The sequence below is a fragment of the Camelus dromedarius genome, chromosome 36 (genome assembly GCF_036321535.1).
Source record: "Camelus dromedarius isolate mCamDro1 chromosome 36, mCamDro1.pat, whole genome shotgun sequence".
NCBI lineage: Eukaryota > Metazoa > Chordata > Mammalia > Artiodactyla > Camelidae > Camelus > Camelus dromedarius.
Window position 1 is genome coordinate 12,843,690 of NC_087471.1, and position 16,817 is coordinate 12,860,506.

Here is a 16,817-nt window from a genome sequence, read left to right on the forward strand (position 1 = left end):
AGCTGGCTGCCGGCTCACTGTGAGATCGGACTGTGTGTAGTGGTGGATTTGGCGTGTCTGTGTTCAGGGCCTCGCACTGACATCGTGGGCTGGACCCCATACACCTCATTTGTAAGAGGGGATATGGTGTTTGGTCACAGAACACCCTCCCGTGGCCAGATCCCAGGAACCACGGTTACTTACACGTCCAGCAAGCTGGTGAGGCAGGTGGCGTTCCGAGACTGCTCCCAGCATGCCCGCCTCCTGGTGTACACACCCTCTGGCACCCAGTGGAAGGGACTTTGCAGATCCCAAGTCAGGCGAGGCCTTAAAAGGGACGAGGGTCCTTGTGACAAGAGTCCAAGTGTGGGAAGGCTCTGTCCCGAGGGAGAACCGTTCTCACTGCTGGTGTCGATGGTGCAGGGGATGTGGCGGCCAGGATGGCAGGTGGCCTGTGGGGACGGAGGGCCCGTCGCTGCGGACCACGTGAGCCCTGGGCCCCCAGCCTTGAGGAGCGGCTTCCACCCAACCACAGGGGCTCGGGGGTTGGTTGGTACCGATTTATTACAGCAGCCATAGAAAACAAAAACGACTCAGTATTTTGCTCCACGGAACTGCAGGTGTTATTTGTTAAATATTTATTGATGTTAAGTCCACATTACACCAGCACAACAACCCAAAGAAGTAAGATAGTACTTATTTTTTTTTTATAAATACAACATGAAAGGTGGCAAAAATGCTACTTAACCCCAAACCCAGCAAATTAGCAAAAAGTCACATTCAGAAAAATTTGGCAAGTAAGATACGATGTAAGTCATGATTCTACCGTGGAGAAAGGTCCACGAGAGACTGCCCGGTATCGTAAACCCACGTGAGCAGTGTACGTCCGCGTGGTCAGATGCCTGGACTGCTCTGCACGGAGCGTGTATGGCCCCGGTGCCCAAGCCGGTCACTGAAGACTCGGCTGGCTGGTGTCCTTACGAGGAAGCAGGAAGCTGCACACGTGAAGCAGAAGCATGAGCTATATGGGTGGTACAGATACAAAATTATTTAAAAAATACTACGTACTGAACTGAGTAACTGAGCTAAGAGTTCACCATTTTTTTCTTATAAATAATGAAAGATACATGTGTTCTGCAGGAGTACAGTGTGTTCTTCTCATAGCAAAGTACCGTTAACACCTCACGTTTTACAGTATCAGGCCACATTGTTTTTTTCTCCCTTTCAAAGTTTATTGGTTCCGACTTAAAGCCATCAAGTCTGGTCAGATCCACGCCACTGAGCTGGTGCCGAACCACAGGCATTCAGAGATCAGTCTTTGCCAAGACGCCTTAACAAGCGACTCGGAACCCAGCACCTTCTTAGGCCAGAAAGGTCTCCTGGCAGCAGGGGCGTGAACTCAGTCTCCAGCCACGTATCTCAGAGCCTTCGAGAAAATGCATCCTGGCACCGACCTGTTTTGTTTCCCTCAGTCTCCGATCCCCCCAGCAGACTAGAGCCCACGGGCTGTCTCTGTGACAATCTCGCAGCCTCGGTCCACATGCAACTTGCTCTGTGCACCTAAATCTTCAGCGCCGCTCCGAGCTCAGACACCGCGGTGTCCGGAGCACAGGTGTCCTCCCGCTGACCCTTAGGTCCCCGACTTGTGAAAGGCAGTGATTCTCACCTCTGTCTTAGATTAGATGAATTTTGGAGAAAACCAAAGAAAAGCTTGGCCTTTCCCGCCTCCTGCCCCCTCCTGCCATCTGTGCGAACAGCCTGGCGGGCTGTCCCTCCCGCTCCTCAGCCCAGGCCCCGCCCCCTGGCCCTCAGGGCGCCCTGGCCCTCTGTGGAATGGACTGTGACGCAGCTCTGCTTTGTTCAGGGAACTCCAGACTATCTGTACTTAAATCAGCCTTTTCACAGGGTTTCTGGGTGAGCTTCCTACCCAGGCAACATGAAAAGAAAACACTACACGTTAAGAAGAAAAGGTTAGGAACCAAGGCGTCAACCTTGTGAGAAGACTCCCCAGGTAAGTAAAATCGGAGGCAGTCGTCCCTCCTGGACGCTCTGGGAGACGACCATCTACAGGACCAGGCGCCGACCTGTGTCTCCGCCCGCTCCCTGCACCCTCGCTCCCTGCCCGGCAGAGCCCGGCACGTGACGGGGGTCTGGTGGCACCTACGCCAGAGTCCAAGGCACTGTGGGTGACACGGGTGGTGGCAGTTACCTCTTCTCGAGCACTTTCATCACTGCCATTCCCAGGGTTTTGAAGCTGGCTGGTGATGGAGTCCTCGGTGCAGGGGCGGTCTGCTCACACTGCCGCCCCAGGAAGGGAAGCACGGCTTTGGTGTCTCTAGTTCTTACAGTTCAGGGTGTGTCTGCCTCCGACGGGGCGGCAGAGGGGTGGGGCGGGACGGCTGGGCTACAGGTCCTCGCTCTCCACCAGGCCGGGGCTCAGCGCCAGGTGCGACGGGCTGGCTTCGGGCTGGAAGGCAGCCCTGATGTCCAGGCCCTGGTCCGAAAGGGCGGCGTAGCGGCTGGCCGAGGGCCGCACCCGCTTGGGCTTGGTGCTCTGCGCCGGCTGCTGCCACTGGGCTGCAAGACACAAGGCGAGACGGTGACACTGAGAGTTGCGGGGACCAGGCGGGAGGTCTGCTGGGATGGCGCGGGAGGAGTTCTGACCTAGGAAGCGCCTTGTGTCTCACCCGTGTGCGCGGGCAGGGGGCTGCAGCAGCGCAGTTGCACAGACTAAGTGGGGTTCCTCTTTACTGAGGCAGTGCTAGCTGCAGCACAGGGAATCCTCCGAACCGGCTGCTAAGCTCCCTAACCCTCACTTCTCTCCTTAAAAAAAAACAAACAAACTTAAAAGCGCTAAATGTGTAAATGCCACAGTAACTAGAGTGGTCAGGCATTCTGGACGGATGTTCCGACAGGAACCGGGGGAAAGGAACTGGGCAGTGGGGGAAGGCCGAGGCCAGGCAATTCTCAAAGAGTCGCATGGTTATTTCTCATCTTGGAAATCGGCTCTTGATTTTCCCTAGTGGCTTTCTTTAGTCACGAGACCACGTGATGCTGTTGGGCTGGCGTGGAAACGCACGAGGAACGGTTTTCTCTAGATCTCGTATGCATGAGCACTAACAGACAGACGTGACACTCAGACCTACTGCTCAGCTGCTTAAGATGAATTAACGAAAAGCGCTAAGCTACAAAAAGTACGCATTCCAGGACCATACGTTTAGAGCGAGTTCAGACGCCGTGGCATGATCATAACTGGGGAGGGAACGTTAAAGGCGGTCAGTCACGGGCACAGGAGCAGAGGGACAAGGATGGGGTTACGCCTTCGCCGCATGTTAACGTCTAAGGAGGCTCAGGTAAGGAAGCCGCAGCGGAGGGGCCAAGGTGAGAGACCAACATGCGCGTTTTGCTAAAAATGGAAAGTTCTACGTGATACTTGGGCTCTGTGCTCCTGGCGCGGCTCGCTATTAATGTTGAGAAACTACAAACAGAAAGAGAAACAGCAACGTGAAACTTCCGGCAAATGAAACACTACAGTTGTTTCTAAGATGGTCTAAAAGGGATGTGATTGGCGGGGCCGACGCCTACTTTCTCATGAGTGAGTGGAGGCGGCGCTGGGGTGGGGGGGCACTCACTGTACACGTCCAGCCGGGCTGTGCAGGACACAATCCCCGCCTCGTTCTTGGCTGACACCGTGTACCAGCCCGCGTCGTCCTTGGTGGCTCCCTGGATGAGCAGGCAGACGTAGCCATGGGGGTCCTGGTGCATGCTGGAGGTGGGGGCGACGGCGAGAGAATGCCATGATTTTAAAGAGCAGTTTTGGACTCAAAGCATCATTTTGTTTTTCTTTGGTGGAGAGAGGCAATTAGGTCTATTTATATTTATTTGTTTTAACAGAGGAGCTGGAGATTGAACCCAGGACTTTGTGTACGCTAAGCATGTGCTGTACCAGTGAGCTATATATCCAACCCCCAACCCCAAACCATCGTTTTTAATTATTAAATCACTGGAAACAGAAATATGCAAGCCGGGATCCCAGGGTCCACCCTGTCCTGGAGAGGCCGCCAGTCTGTCATCGTTAACAGGGGAGGCGAGAGGGGCGCCAGGGGACTGAACGCGTCTGGGGACTTAAATCCTAGCAGGGGACCCTCCCCAGAGCTCTGCAACCGACCCCCCCCCCCCAACACTGCAGCTTCCCGTCTCAAAGAAGAGCTGACACCGGAGCCCCCGGGGGGTGGGGGCGAGGCTCACCTCACGCGGTCCGTGCTGTGCGTCAGCGACTCGTTCTCCTTCTTCCAGAATATCTGCGGGGGCGGCGCCCCGGACACGTGGCACTCCAGCCGCACTGGGTACCCGTCAGCCACCCCCGTGTTCTGCAGCTTCTCCAGGAACACAGGGGCCTTGTACGCCTCCTTGGCTACGAAAGCACGAGACAGGTTATCCACCCAGGACCCGGGCGAGGGGCCCCATGGAGAGCTCGGGAACAGAGCTCAAGCCACTGCTGATGCTCTGACACCGTCTTCCACCTCTCGCCAAGTCACTCCTCTCCCGAGACGGGTCCCTGTGTTCCACAGGGTCCGCTGGCCACCTGCTCACGGGCCCGTCTGACGTCTGGTCACGCCGGCCTCTGGGAAGGCTCAAGGGTAATTACAGTCCCCGTCCCAACCCAGCCCTGCCACTCAGGGACGCGGATGATGAGGATTCAGGAGTCGGATCCACTAGGCTCCCGCCCAGCTGCAGTGATTCAGAAGGGTTCTGAGTCCTGGCTGAAGGGAGACACCCCAGGATTTGATAGGGGATGAGGCAGCCGGGACCGTATATCCCTCAAACTGCATCCTGTGAAGGAAGCTCTTAGAAAGACAACCTCATTACTCAGTCTGAAAAAAACCTGGGCTGTTCTGTTAGTAACACTGGGTATTGCTGTTGGTGGGAAAGTATTTCTTGGATCTGCGGTGGAGACAATTTCAGGGAAAGAACAAGACTTAGTCATCACTTTCTGAGCTGCCAACAAAGAATCTGAGGGTGCGGCCTCCTCCGCCTTCTGCTGTGACAAATACAGCAACAGAGGTTAAAGAAAAAAAAGTCCTACTTGAAACTTTAAAGTCCTGAGACTGAGACCTTGAATCTCAGACGTGGTTACCCGGCCTGGGCGATTCTGGGGCTCTTGGAAACAGACCTCACTGAGTATTCTTTCTGGGCCCCAGTCTTCAAAAGAGCATAAGACGTGTAAACTGGGCCCCACATCCCGGCAGCCACCCAGGAGGAAAAGCAGGTCCCGACTGGGGCCTGGGGGATGCAGAGGTCACGGGACTCAGTTCTTAGGAAATGACTGAGTCCTGCGACACCAGCTGTGATGGTCCCCGTCTGACACGTGGGGACGTGGACGAGCCAAGACATAAAGGCTCTGCCCAGGGCACGGCCAGGAGACCAGCGCTGCAGGGGACAGGGTGCAGACTCCCTACCAGCCTTTCCCTAAACGCAGCCTCCTTCCCCAGGGGTGGGGCTTTATTCTGGTAGGTAAGTCTTGTGAAGTGTTCTCGTACAATCAAGAGCAGATCTGAGCTCAGTCTGTCTAGGACACGGGGGTGGATGAGAACATTTCAGACTTGCGGATTCTGGTGTCCCTGCACGTCACCTGACAACCTCGGTACACGGGCAGGACTTCGTGTGCCAGGAAGTTCTCATCCACCAAGTGTGGTTCCCGAGCCGGGCTGCTGTGCCCTCCCTGTGAACACTGGGAGTCATGAGAAGGAGAGTCACCCAGAAAAACTGCTCAGGCTGAGCAGGGAAGGGGAGACACCGCCATGGCTACGCTGAAGACAAAGTCTGCGGTTCTACCTGCCAGGTCTTGCCTACTGTCCTAACTATGGGGACGGCCCAGGCGGTGTTCTCCATGGTGAGGTACGTCCCACACGGGTTAGTTTGTTTCTGACCCGGACGGTCCCTCCAGAAGAGACGCGACCCGCGGACCTACCAGCGACCACGAGCTCCAGGCTGAAGGCGTTCTGTCCTGCCCGGTTGGTGGCCACGCACGTGTAGATGCCGGCGTCGCGGGCGGTGACGGGCTCTATGACCAGCGAGTGCACCCCGTTCTCCCGCACCAGCATCCTGTGGGCGCTGTCCGGGCGGACGGGCCTCCCGTCCAGCTGCCAGGTGAGGTCCGGGGTCGGCAGCCCGCTGACCTGAGCCGGGAAGCACACACGTGTGACTTGTGGCATGAGAACAGAGTGAGGGCGCCAGCAGCTAAGACACCAGCACAGACCCCTCCCTCCATCTAAGATGGGGCTTTTAACATCACGTCCTGTTTCTCTTTTGCTTAAAACCTTTCAGTGGCTTCTCAGCACACACAGGCTTACTTCAGAATGCTTCTTACACAGCAACCCAGAGAAAGTGAAACGGAGACTGAATACATTTCTGCCCTCGTCCTCCCTCACCCGGGGTTACAGAGACCACGGGATGACGCCAGCACAGGGCTCCAAGGCCTCCGAAAAGATGTCCGCCCGTAACAGCAGGAACCCATCCTCTGCTGGCAGAGAAAGGATCAGTCCTGGCACCAAAGCCAAGACCTGCCACCGCAGCGGCGATGCTACTTAACCGTGTCCATCAACCCTCAGGACGGTCATTACTGTACAACCCCTGAAGCTAAGGAACAGGCGAAATACGAAATCCCACAGAAAGCCATCTCAGCAAATCCGCATCACGTGGACATGTCACGAACCCCCCAGACCAGGACAGCTGTGTGACCAGACAGCGACCAAAGCAACATGTTCAGCTGCTAACTGCATGTTGTGCTGTGCAGGGTGAGGACGGCCACCACCTGCCTGCTCTTGACGGCTGGGCCCTGCACTGAGCAAGTGAAGAAGGCCTTTTCACCCCCACCCCAAATTCAGAAAGATGCCATTGGGAACTGTAACCCAGTTCTTTAGAAGAACCAGCTGGAGAGCTCGAGATTCCAGCCCTGCTGTGTGACACTCACTGATTCTGCCCTCCAGCTGCCTCCCCCACACAGACAGCAGAGGGATGAAGAAGTCAGGGAGGAAAATTAGGTCAACTTACAGCACTGCTGAAAGGAGGGCCTGGAGCCCGGTTCTCCCATCTGTCCACCTCCCCCCCCCCCCCACCAACCAGCTCCTGCTCTGCCTGTCCAGGGGTCACCCGAGGCGTGCAGCTGGGGGTGGGTAGACAGCCCTGCTCAGGCTGCACCCCGTCCCACTCAGACCCCAGACGCATGGGGCCCTGTACCGGCTGAGGACACGGTGCATGGAGGAGGGAGACGCCCACGTGGTCTCAGCCTACCTGAACCGCCGGCTCCAGGCCAGCAGACAGAGCTCTGCCCGGTCAGGTGAAGGGACAGGCCGATGCGTCTGTCCTTCCTAAGCCCGGGAAAGCAAGCCTGAGCTCAGGAATTTAAGATCGCCATGAGCAGGCCGCAACCTGGACAGGTGGGTGCTCCTGGCTGCCATGGAAAGAGGAGGAGGGAGGAGCCCACTGCTGTAAGAGAGAGAGGGGACTCTCCCTCAGGACTGAGAACCAAGTCGAGGGCAGCCAGTCAGTGTCCGGGAAGGGGCACAGGGGTGACCGGGGGGCTCTGTGTGGGGAACCTAGCTGCTGCCTTCGTGGCGTATTTTCACAATTTTTTCCCACTGAAAGCATAGAGACGCTGGGCTTTTTTTCCCCTGAACCGGGTAACATGCCATCTGTCCAGGTGACAAGATTTCCACATTTTATTGGCAAAATCAGAGATTACTTTGTTTCTGATATACTTTTAAAGACAGGCATGTCAAGGACAGCTGTGTCACTCGCAGTAAAATAAAGGGCTATAATTTCTTTCGTAAAAATGATGAGAAGCAGAGCCAGCAGTGCGGTGAACCTCTAAACAGCCGTCGCCTAGACGCACTCTTTACAGGTGGTCTGCATGAGTTCTTAAATTACAGACCCAAAATAAATACATGTGCATAAATACACAGACACTGACACTCAGTCTGTGTGCCTTCACTGCACAGAGCTCTGCTGGAAAGTAAAACACCTTTGTTAAGACTACACTGACTTTTTCATGTATCTGCACAAACCCAGAGCTGATCCTGCAAGTGCCCTACACCTGTGTCCTGCAATCCCAGAGAGAGCCAGCAGGGGGAGCCCAAGGAACCGTCTAGAACCTCACCCGATTTAAGAGCTAAAATTTTAACTTAAGGTCAGTAAGTCTCCTATGCGATTCCAGGCCTGTGCACCTGCTGAGACCCGCCTGGAAGCCCTGCTGTAAAGAAGGGGCCACTCTGACTTCTCGCAGGAGCAGGAGACGGGAGAACCGAGGGAGCAGGCACGTGGATACAACACTTGTATGAGAACAGGGTGACTTTCGACTAATTAAGGATCAGGACATGGGACAGCTTCAGCGCAGTTATTACTTCAACAAAAAGGAAACCTTGCAGGGCCACAACCTCCCAGGACTTTCTGGGGCAAGGGGTGTAGGGTTCCAGGGAAAACACAGGAAACAAAAATGTTACAGGAAAAGAATGACTCGAAACTATGTCTATACAAACATTGAGTGCGTTGCCCTCACTTTTCCTCTGCTGCTGGAGGTTTTAAAGGAGTTTCGCTTCACAGACTTTTCCCAAAAGGAGCTAAGGGCCAGCGGTGAGGAGGGGAAGGGACGGGGCGCCAGCCTCACCTTGCAGTCCATCCTGCACAGCCTCCCCTCCTGGACGGTCAGGTCCCCAGGGGCCTGCAGGAAGTGAGGCCTGAAGAAGCGCTCCTGAATCGGCTCGCTCTCGTCCGCACTGTCCCTGGACCGGGACCGAGGCCTTAGGACAAGACAGACAGTCAGCAGACAGACAGATGGGGGCTGGGGACAGAAGGATAGGAGGTGCGGGGGCAGGTGGGCAGGCAGCAGGTGTTCTTGGTCCTCCGGTTTCTACAATACACGGGGTAACCACGTAACTCCCTTACCTGCTTACCTGGTTCCTAGTCCCAAGGTTTACAACATAAAAAAAAGCCAGTAAAGCAAAACCTTGCTTCATATGCAAGTTTATTATAATAAACTTCGTCGTCTAGCTGCAGACCTTAAACCCGCTGCCCTGACCCTCACAGCTGTATAGACACCACCAAAGAGGAAGCAGGGGAAACGGGGTGCTTGTATTAACCTGTTTTTTCCCTAAATACATATTTTTAAAGCTGTATGAGAAGTACCAGCTATTGCTCATTTATTACCAAAGTTTTTCAACACAAGTTACTGTTAACTTTCCACTGTGACTGTAAATTTGTAGGAAATTAAAAGTTCTTTTTATTTTGCAAAAAAATATTGAATACAAGTTCCTTTTCATACTAACCAGGAAAACAGATTATATTTTTAGGCAGGTTTTCTTCTGCATCAGTTATCCATGTACCTAAAGACACTATTTTTATTTTTTAAAATTGAAGTAGAGTTGATTTATAATGTTTCAGGTGCACAGCAAAGTGATCTAGTTTTACATATATACACACACACACCTGGGCGTGTATATACATACATATATTCTTTTTCAGATTCTTGTCCATTATAGGTTATTACAGGATATTGAATATAGTTTCCTGTGCTAGACAAGGTCCTTGTTATGTATTTATTTTACACACAGGAATTTGTATCTGCTAATCCCCAATTCCTACTTTATACCTCCCACCTCTCCTCCTTGGTTTGTCTTCCATATCTGCAAGTCTATTTCTATTGCATAAATAAGTTCATTTGTATCATTGTTTTAGATCCCACATATAAATGATACCATATTTGTCTTTCTCTGACTTATGGTATGATCGGTTCTAGGTCCATCCGTGTTGCAGCAAATGACACTATTTTATTTCTTTTTACGGCTGAGTAATATTCTATTATATATACACACCACATCTTTATCCAGTCATCTGCTGATGGACATTTTAGGTTCTTCCCTGTCTTGGCTACTGTATACGGTGCTGCTATGAACATTGGGGAGCATTTATCTTTGAATTAAGGTTCCCTCTGGATCTATGCCCAGGAGTGGGGTCACTGGATCATATGATAAGTCTATTTTTAGTTTTTTAAGGAGCCTCCACAGTGGCTGCACCAATTTTCACTCCCACCAGCAGTGTGGGAGGGTTCCCTTTTCTCCACACCCTCTCTGGCATTTATCGTTTGTGGACTTTTGAGTGATGGCCATACTGGCTGGTGTGAGGCGAAACCTCATTGTAGCTTTGATTTGCATTTCTCTAATAAGTAGTGATACTGAGCATTTTTTCACGTGCCCATGGGCCATCTGTGTGTCTCCACTGGAGAAATGTCTGTTTAGGTCTCCTGTCCATTTTTGGATTGGGTTTTGTTTTTTTGACATTGAGCTGAATGAGCTACTTGTATGTTTTGGAAATTAATCCCCTGAAGACACTATTTTTTTTTTTTTTTTTTGCTTTAAAATTGTGCATCTCCCAGATTCCATGCATCTCTCTGGCTTTTGCACATGTTGCCAGAGGCCCCTTTAAGAGCAATTTAACTTAAAGTGATTTCAGGGAAGGCTCAGGAGCAGGGTGAACACAAACTCAGTTGATGATCATGGAGGACGGGTGAGAAACACTTAACCAGGAAAAGGAAGAGCAAAGCAAGTGACTGACAAGGGTGCCAGCCCAGTAACTGACCTCCCTCTCACAGTTCACTGTGTCTGCAGCACAGACGGAGTCTGTGCATGGGCTCTTCTAGGACATGGGGACCCACGAGATGAGTGAATGTACTGAAGACCCCGAGAAACACAGGAGGCAACGCAGCAGGACGAGCGGGCCCGTGCGAGCGTGCGCGCAGGCTGGACGCCAAGGGGCCCACCCCCAGCGCCGGTGCTAACTCTGCGAGGGCTCCGTGCTCAGAGCTGCTCCCTGGACGCTGACCTCTGGCCGAGGACACAGGCCCACGAGGGCAGGACACGCTCTGCAGTGCCCCGTGTCCGCCCCATACCCAGCAGCTCCTTCTGGAGCCCAGTGAGCTCCCGAGAAATGACACCCCTGCTCCCGTCCTCACATCGACTCGGGGTGGCCAGACATGGGGTGCACCCACACACGACAGGCCTGACCCACGAAGTCATGGTCTGAAATAAACTGCTGGGGCCAAGTGACTGGACAAGGGACCTTCACAAACTAGCTCATCTGGAGAAAGCGAGGGGCCAGCCCACAGGCTACGGGGGTGGGTGTGTGGTCTGGGCGGGGGTGACCCCTCACCTGAGGGTCTGAGGGCACAGCCCTCCGGACAGCGTGTACCCCAATGAGGACCGCAGCCAGCACACCCCTCCCAGCCTGTTCCCACATGTCCCCGGGCACGCTCCCTCCTGCTGTCGCCCAGGTCCTGACAGTGTGGATTCGCTGTCATGATAAAACCACAGTAACAGATGCGAGAAGTACCTTCTGCCATGCGGGTGGCCCGAGGACGGGCGGGGGCTGCGGCCTCTCTGGTTCACCGCCTGCACCATCAGCCGCCCGGTGCAGCTGACGCGGCCCTGTGGGGACAGAGGGACAGATGTGATGACCGGCCCCTGAGCACCTTCCCTCGTCCGTCCTGTGCTCCTGAGACTTGGTTCCTGGACCAGATCAACATCCGTCCGAGGAAGGACACCAGCCCGTCTCAGAATCCTCCCTCCCAGCCCAGCTCCTCCGCAGAGCCCTGGGTGAAGAGCTCGGGAGACGAGGCCGCCCCGAGCTCTCAGCAAGCCTGGGGGGGAGGTTAAGGTGACAGCCCTTGACGAATGCGCTGTGACCTGCTGCGGCCCGCCGGCCCGGGCGTGGGTCGTGGGAGTCCTGTGGTGACTCCACTTTCCTGTCAAACAGCTGCTGCTTGAAGCCACATGACCTTAGTTTTCCTTTCAGTTGTCATTTTAAAAAATGTTAGTGGTGCCCCTTCCAAAAGCCATACATTAACAGAGCTGCTGGCAGGAAAAAAGGGCGTTACGTACGCAGCAGGCCGGGGTGAGGGGGCGCTCAGTGACCACGCACACACGCGAGGTTCAAAAACCAGACGCCGTGCAATGCCTGAAACAGAGGGCACGTGACAAGGGCCCATCCAACGAAAAGCTGTATTTTATCTCCCTCTTAAATTTTTATCTGAAGTACCCTGACTCATCTGTGGCCACCCCACCCTGAACACACCCGCACTCGTCTGAAGTAACAGGATGACGTCAGCGGCATGTGTAAACCCAGCGATTCTGTACTGAGTCACCACAGAACGTGGCTGCATCCTGCACCTTCTCCCTTAAATTTGTCCGCTGAAAGCCTGATCAGCGCTCACTCAGGGGCAGAGACAGCAGCGCCTGGAGCACCCAGACGATGTGCCCAGGGGCTGTGGGTCCCCGGCTTTCTCCACCCCGTCACTGCAGGGCAGCCAAGTGGAAGATTCTCTCCTCTGTCCACTCCTCCCACGGCCGGACACCGAGCAGATGGAAGCCTGGATTCCCACCACGGCCAATGACGTGGCAGACGGACCACTGACACCTGTCCCAGGTGAGCGCCAGGTATGGGCGGCCTCGCGGGCACCCAAGGTCAAGGAGGCACTGACTGCTGACCCCGCGGTCATTCCCAGTGGCCAATACAGATAGGACTGGGCTGAGGGATCATGGAGAGAGACTCCCCAGCAGAATTCAGGGAGGGCAGGGGCCCTCCAGGTACCCCCAAAGCCCAGAGTCTAGGCCACAGTCACCCAGAAAAGGCAGAGCCACACGGGAATGCGGCACAGACGGGAGAAGAGCGAGGAATGACCCGCAGGGAGAGGAGGTTGTGAACACACAGGCAGTCCCGTGAGCTGCACACCGGACGTCCTCCATTAGGTCCAAGCCTGCCTTTCCTGAAAACGTCCAGGTGTCACCTCACGAGGGGAACTACCTCCAACCTGGGTCATAGTTGATGCACCACACGACAGAAATTCACGCTGATCTTGGCAAACACGTGGGGTTCCCTAAACTGGCTTGAAATCTGAAAATAACTTCATCAAAGACCCCCCAAATCTCCACCCGCTAGAAAACCTAGGCGTGACTTGCTTAGAAGACCCCCTTGGAAATCACACAGCTCACGTCTAACGGCTCCTTTAAGAGACGCAGTGTGAGATCCGTGACTCTCCTTGGAGCTGGAGGACAAGGAGTGAGCGGTCTGTGTCGTTTTGCACCAGCAGTTCCGACGGCACTGGTGATTCGGGGCAGGGCTTCAGCACACAGCTTTCATTTGGAGAGATTAAAATAGACGTACATGGTTGGGTAGATTTTTCCTTGTGGTGTAAAACCCAAAGGGTCCACAAAGGAAGTTAATGTTAACTAGTAATTCATATGGTTAAAAAAAGATGTGTGTTAAATTCAACCTTTAACCCTGATTTTGGGGAAGCAGCTATTTGCTAAAAAAGAAAAAAATTTCTCTAACCTGGATTCAGGTTTTGATTTTTTTCCCTAAAACTTTGGGTCAATCCCCCAATTTGTTCGTGTCTTTCTCTTTAAAGGGGGGGGGGGCACCGTATCTCACAAGGGTTCTGTGATGTCACCACCACTGTTAACCCTCCCAGTGCTGGTACCGCGTTTCTGCGGGTCTGGGACCTCGGGGGCACATGGCAAGATGCTCCTTAGGGGCCCGCGCTCGGCTGGCTCCAGGGCCATCTGCCAAGTAGACATTTCACTTGGTCTGCTCTTACTTTGACTCCTTCAAAGGCCTCTTCTGACCAGCGCCCCCCACTGCTCAATCCTGGGATGGGCCCCAGACACCTGCCCCTGGCTCCCAAGCCCTGGAATCAGCCTGGGCTCTGTCCCCCAGGATGGAGTGATGGCAGGCAGGTCCCCAACTCCTTCAGAGGAACAGGACCCCACCCGCCACCCTGCAGGGAGAGGCTCTCAGGACGACCAAACAGGTGAAGTGCTTGGTACTGTGCACAGAACAGATGCTCAGAATGTTCCATTTTCATAGCACTGGATGTGGGTATAACAACCGCCAGACGGATAGGAGCTGTTTTGTTCAATGCAATTGTTTTCACATGTAGTGGAGTTTTTCCCCCTCCCTCCCCCTTTTGGTATTAGGGTGTAATTTACTCCAGTGGAAAAGCAACACGCTCAGCACAGGCGGTGGGACATGTGGACTCAGGTGGTGCTGGGACGTGCCACGTACGCAGGTACATCCCACGTGCCCGCTACGTGGCGGCTGCATCTGCAGTAGAGGGAAGGCGACCCAACCACCGTCTGTCTGTGCTTGGGACAGACCCTGCCCCCAAACCAGGGTCCACGGTTGGCATACTTCTCCGTAAACACGCATTTCTACCGTGCTTCCAAGACTTCTCACTGCTGCTGCTCAGACCCACACAGACAAACACGGTCACAGGATGTTTCCTTAACTTCCCTGATTTAAGAAAAAGGGATACGCTCTCATTTGTCACCTTTTCTTCCTACACCACCCTTCACTGCTGAGCAGAAAGGGGAAAGCCTGGAACTCAGGGGGCGGAACTGTCAGTCTGATAACACGCTGGTACTGGTTACACACACGGCCAATCAGTAAGTGAAAAGGAATGTTTAAAAACACCCACTCAAACAAGGGGGACAATTCTGACATTTTTTTAGTCCAGAATTGAGTGACGCGGTTTTGAAAAGCTACCTCTAAGGTGCACCACTGGAAGTTCAGATTTTTCAGTCTAACGTTTTCTGAGGTCCGAGGACCACGCGGAATGAGGCTCCCGTGGTTTTAACCGTGCAAATGTGCCGGTTAACCTGGTTGTCGTCCTAACTGCAGGCTCCGGGCACACGGACGCTGTTAAATGCTTTTCACTGTCGCATCTCTTCCTGCTTTATTATTGACACACGAAGCAGGAACAGATGTGAGTGTTGACCGTGGAGCCTAGCGGGGCTGGCAACCTGGCAACACCGGACCAACCCCCCACCAACGATCCGGCTTCTGCAGTTTAACCCAGCTGCCCTGCCCACCCCCCGCCCCGTTTTCTCCTCCAAACAAGTCCATGCAGTTAAGGCTCTAACACCAGTGACAGGTTCTGTGCTGAATACCCAGGTCAAAGCAAGTGCTCCAGGCCGGTGATTTACGCGAAGGAGAGCATGGACTCCCCCGTTCACGGAACCTCCCTTGTGGCGCATGGATCTTCAGGAAAGCTGGCACGCGTCCACACGGTGCAGCTTGGGGACACATCAGATGCACCCCAGCCCTCCCACGCCTGAGCACAAGATGGGCCGCCCAGCAACACAGCACAACAAACAAAAGCGTGAGTGTTGAGACTCAACCGTGTCTCAGAGCCGGGCTGGGGCTGTGTGCGGTGCTGCGCACTCATGGGTGATGGCACCAAACGGTGCGGCTCCCGGGACCTCAGGCAGGGGATGGACCTCAGCCCGAGGCTGGCTCAGAGCCACCTGCTCCGTCCCAAGTTGGAACTGGACGCAGTCAGCACGATCGAACATGTCTCTTAGTCCCCGAAGACGGACCCAGGTGGAAACAGAGGCCATAAAGCAATCTGCTGGCCGTGGCGTTTCCCTCCCTCCTCGCCCTCCCCCTCCTCCCGGCCGCGCTCGGTAGTTCTGTCCCGCTGCAGAGCCGGGCGTCTGTGTTTCATGACCAAGCTCTTTCCCACTCGGCCCTTTTCTCTTTCCCTCGGTCCCTTCACACCGCAGAGGCCACAGCATCTCCAAACACAGAGATGTTCCCTTTCAAACCCAAATCCTTCTGTAATGTGAAACACGATGAAGGGACCACAGGGCACCAAGGAGGCGGGGAGGAACCCGCGGTGATGCCGCGAACGCTTCCCGGAGTCCCGTGTCTTGGAAAACCCGGCTTTTACTTCTCAGATTGTTTCCAGTGCCTACCTACAGGATGCTGCTTGTAAACCGTGTCTCAGTTCAGATTACAAGGCAAAATCCTCTCGTATACAACAGCTGTCTGTGAAGCTGAGATTACGAAGGCCGCTGCGTTCCCACACCTTCAAGTGATGACCGACACCAGACTCAGGTCGGAAACGCTCTGCCGCTGGCCACAGTCTGACTGCCACCTGGTTCTCCGAACATACAGGAAGTTCGCTTCAGCTTCTGGGTGCTGCCTTGTGAAACCCACACCCAGAACGCGTGGACGTCCTGCTCCTGAGGACCCAGCAGGGAGGAGGGGCTTCACTCCTGAACTGACACCAACCAGGTCACACCCAGGAGCTTGGAACAGCCCCTGCACCCCAGGCTCTCTCCTCAGTGTCCGGTGGGCCCCCAACACCCTCCCTGGGCTGTCCTCACTCTTGATGGGGTCTCCCTTCCTAGGCTCAACTTCGAGCCATCCAGGGAGGAAAGCAGACGTTCAGCCTCACCCCTATAATGGGGATCCTGACCCCAAGACAGTGGGATTCTCGCCATCAGGACCTGCGCTGGCTCCCGCGGCCCTGGGGGTTGTTGGACCCAGAGCAGTCGCCCCACCGTCTCCTAAGCCACAGTGGGGACAGAGGTTCTGTGAGACCAGCTGGGCTCGAGGGAGCCTGACATAAACCGTCCACGGCTCAGTTCTTTGTCTTCTCTTCATACAGAAGAGGCCAAGACCCACGAGGGGGAACCATGGCAACGCGGCAGCACTCACGGGCCTGGTGTGAGGGCAGCGCCTGCTGTCAGGGCCTCCCCTGGCCCCGCGTGTGCTTCCCGAGTGGCTCCTGCTGTGCTAGCAGGGTGGGGCGGGGGGGGGCCTCCGGCTCAGAGCCCCCCACCCATGCCGGCGGACACAGCCATGAACACCTGTGTCCACCCCTCTCCCACGGCCAGGGTGTCCCGAGCACCACACACCAGCAACACGCTGCAGAGAAATTCCAGCCCCAGCTGACATGCAGTCTGATGATGCAGGGAGTGGGGACACCCCACGGGGCGGGGAGC

At 54.8% G+C, this 16,817-nt stretch overlaps 1 protein-coding gene and 1 long non-coding RNA gene across 6 annotated transcripts in view; one reads left to right on the top strand and one right to left on the bottom strand.

The window, feature by feature from the left end:
• LOC116149872 (uncharacterized) overlaps positions 1-16,817 on the top strand; it is a 34,565-nt gene that overhangs the window by 16,497 nt on the left and 1,251 nt on the right. For 2 of the 3 annotated variants that reach the window (XR_010379217.1, XR_004133446.2), the window contains exon 2: positions 14,980-15,187. This is a non-coding gene — a long non-coding RNA (uncharacterized LOC116149872). Of the gene's footprint in view, positions 1-11,450; positions 12,454-14,979; positions 15,188-16,817 lie in introns of those variants that run through there. The other variant, XR_004133447.2, reaches the window with a different exon arrangement.
• The window catches only part of PALLD (palladin, cytoskeletal associated protein), a 283,857-nt gene continuing 267,634 nt past the window's right edge, over positions 595-16,817 (bottom strand). For 2 of the 3 annotated variants that reach the window (XM_064482513.1, XM_064482514.1), the window contains 6 exons: positions 11,362-11,456; positions 8,645-8,777; positions 5,951-6,158; positions 4,228-4,393; positions 3,612-3,745; positions 595-2,556 (listed from right to left, as the gene is read on the bottom strand). In XM_064482513.1, the coding sequence (XP_064338583.1) occupies positions 2,384-2,556; positions 3,612-3,745; positions 4,228-4,393; positions 5,951-6,158; positions 8,645-8,777; positions 11,362-11,456 (909 nt within the window). In that variant the 3' untranslated portion in view covers positions 595-2,383. The other variant, XM_064482515.1, reaches the window with a different exon arrangement.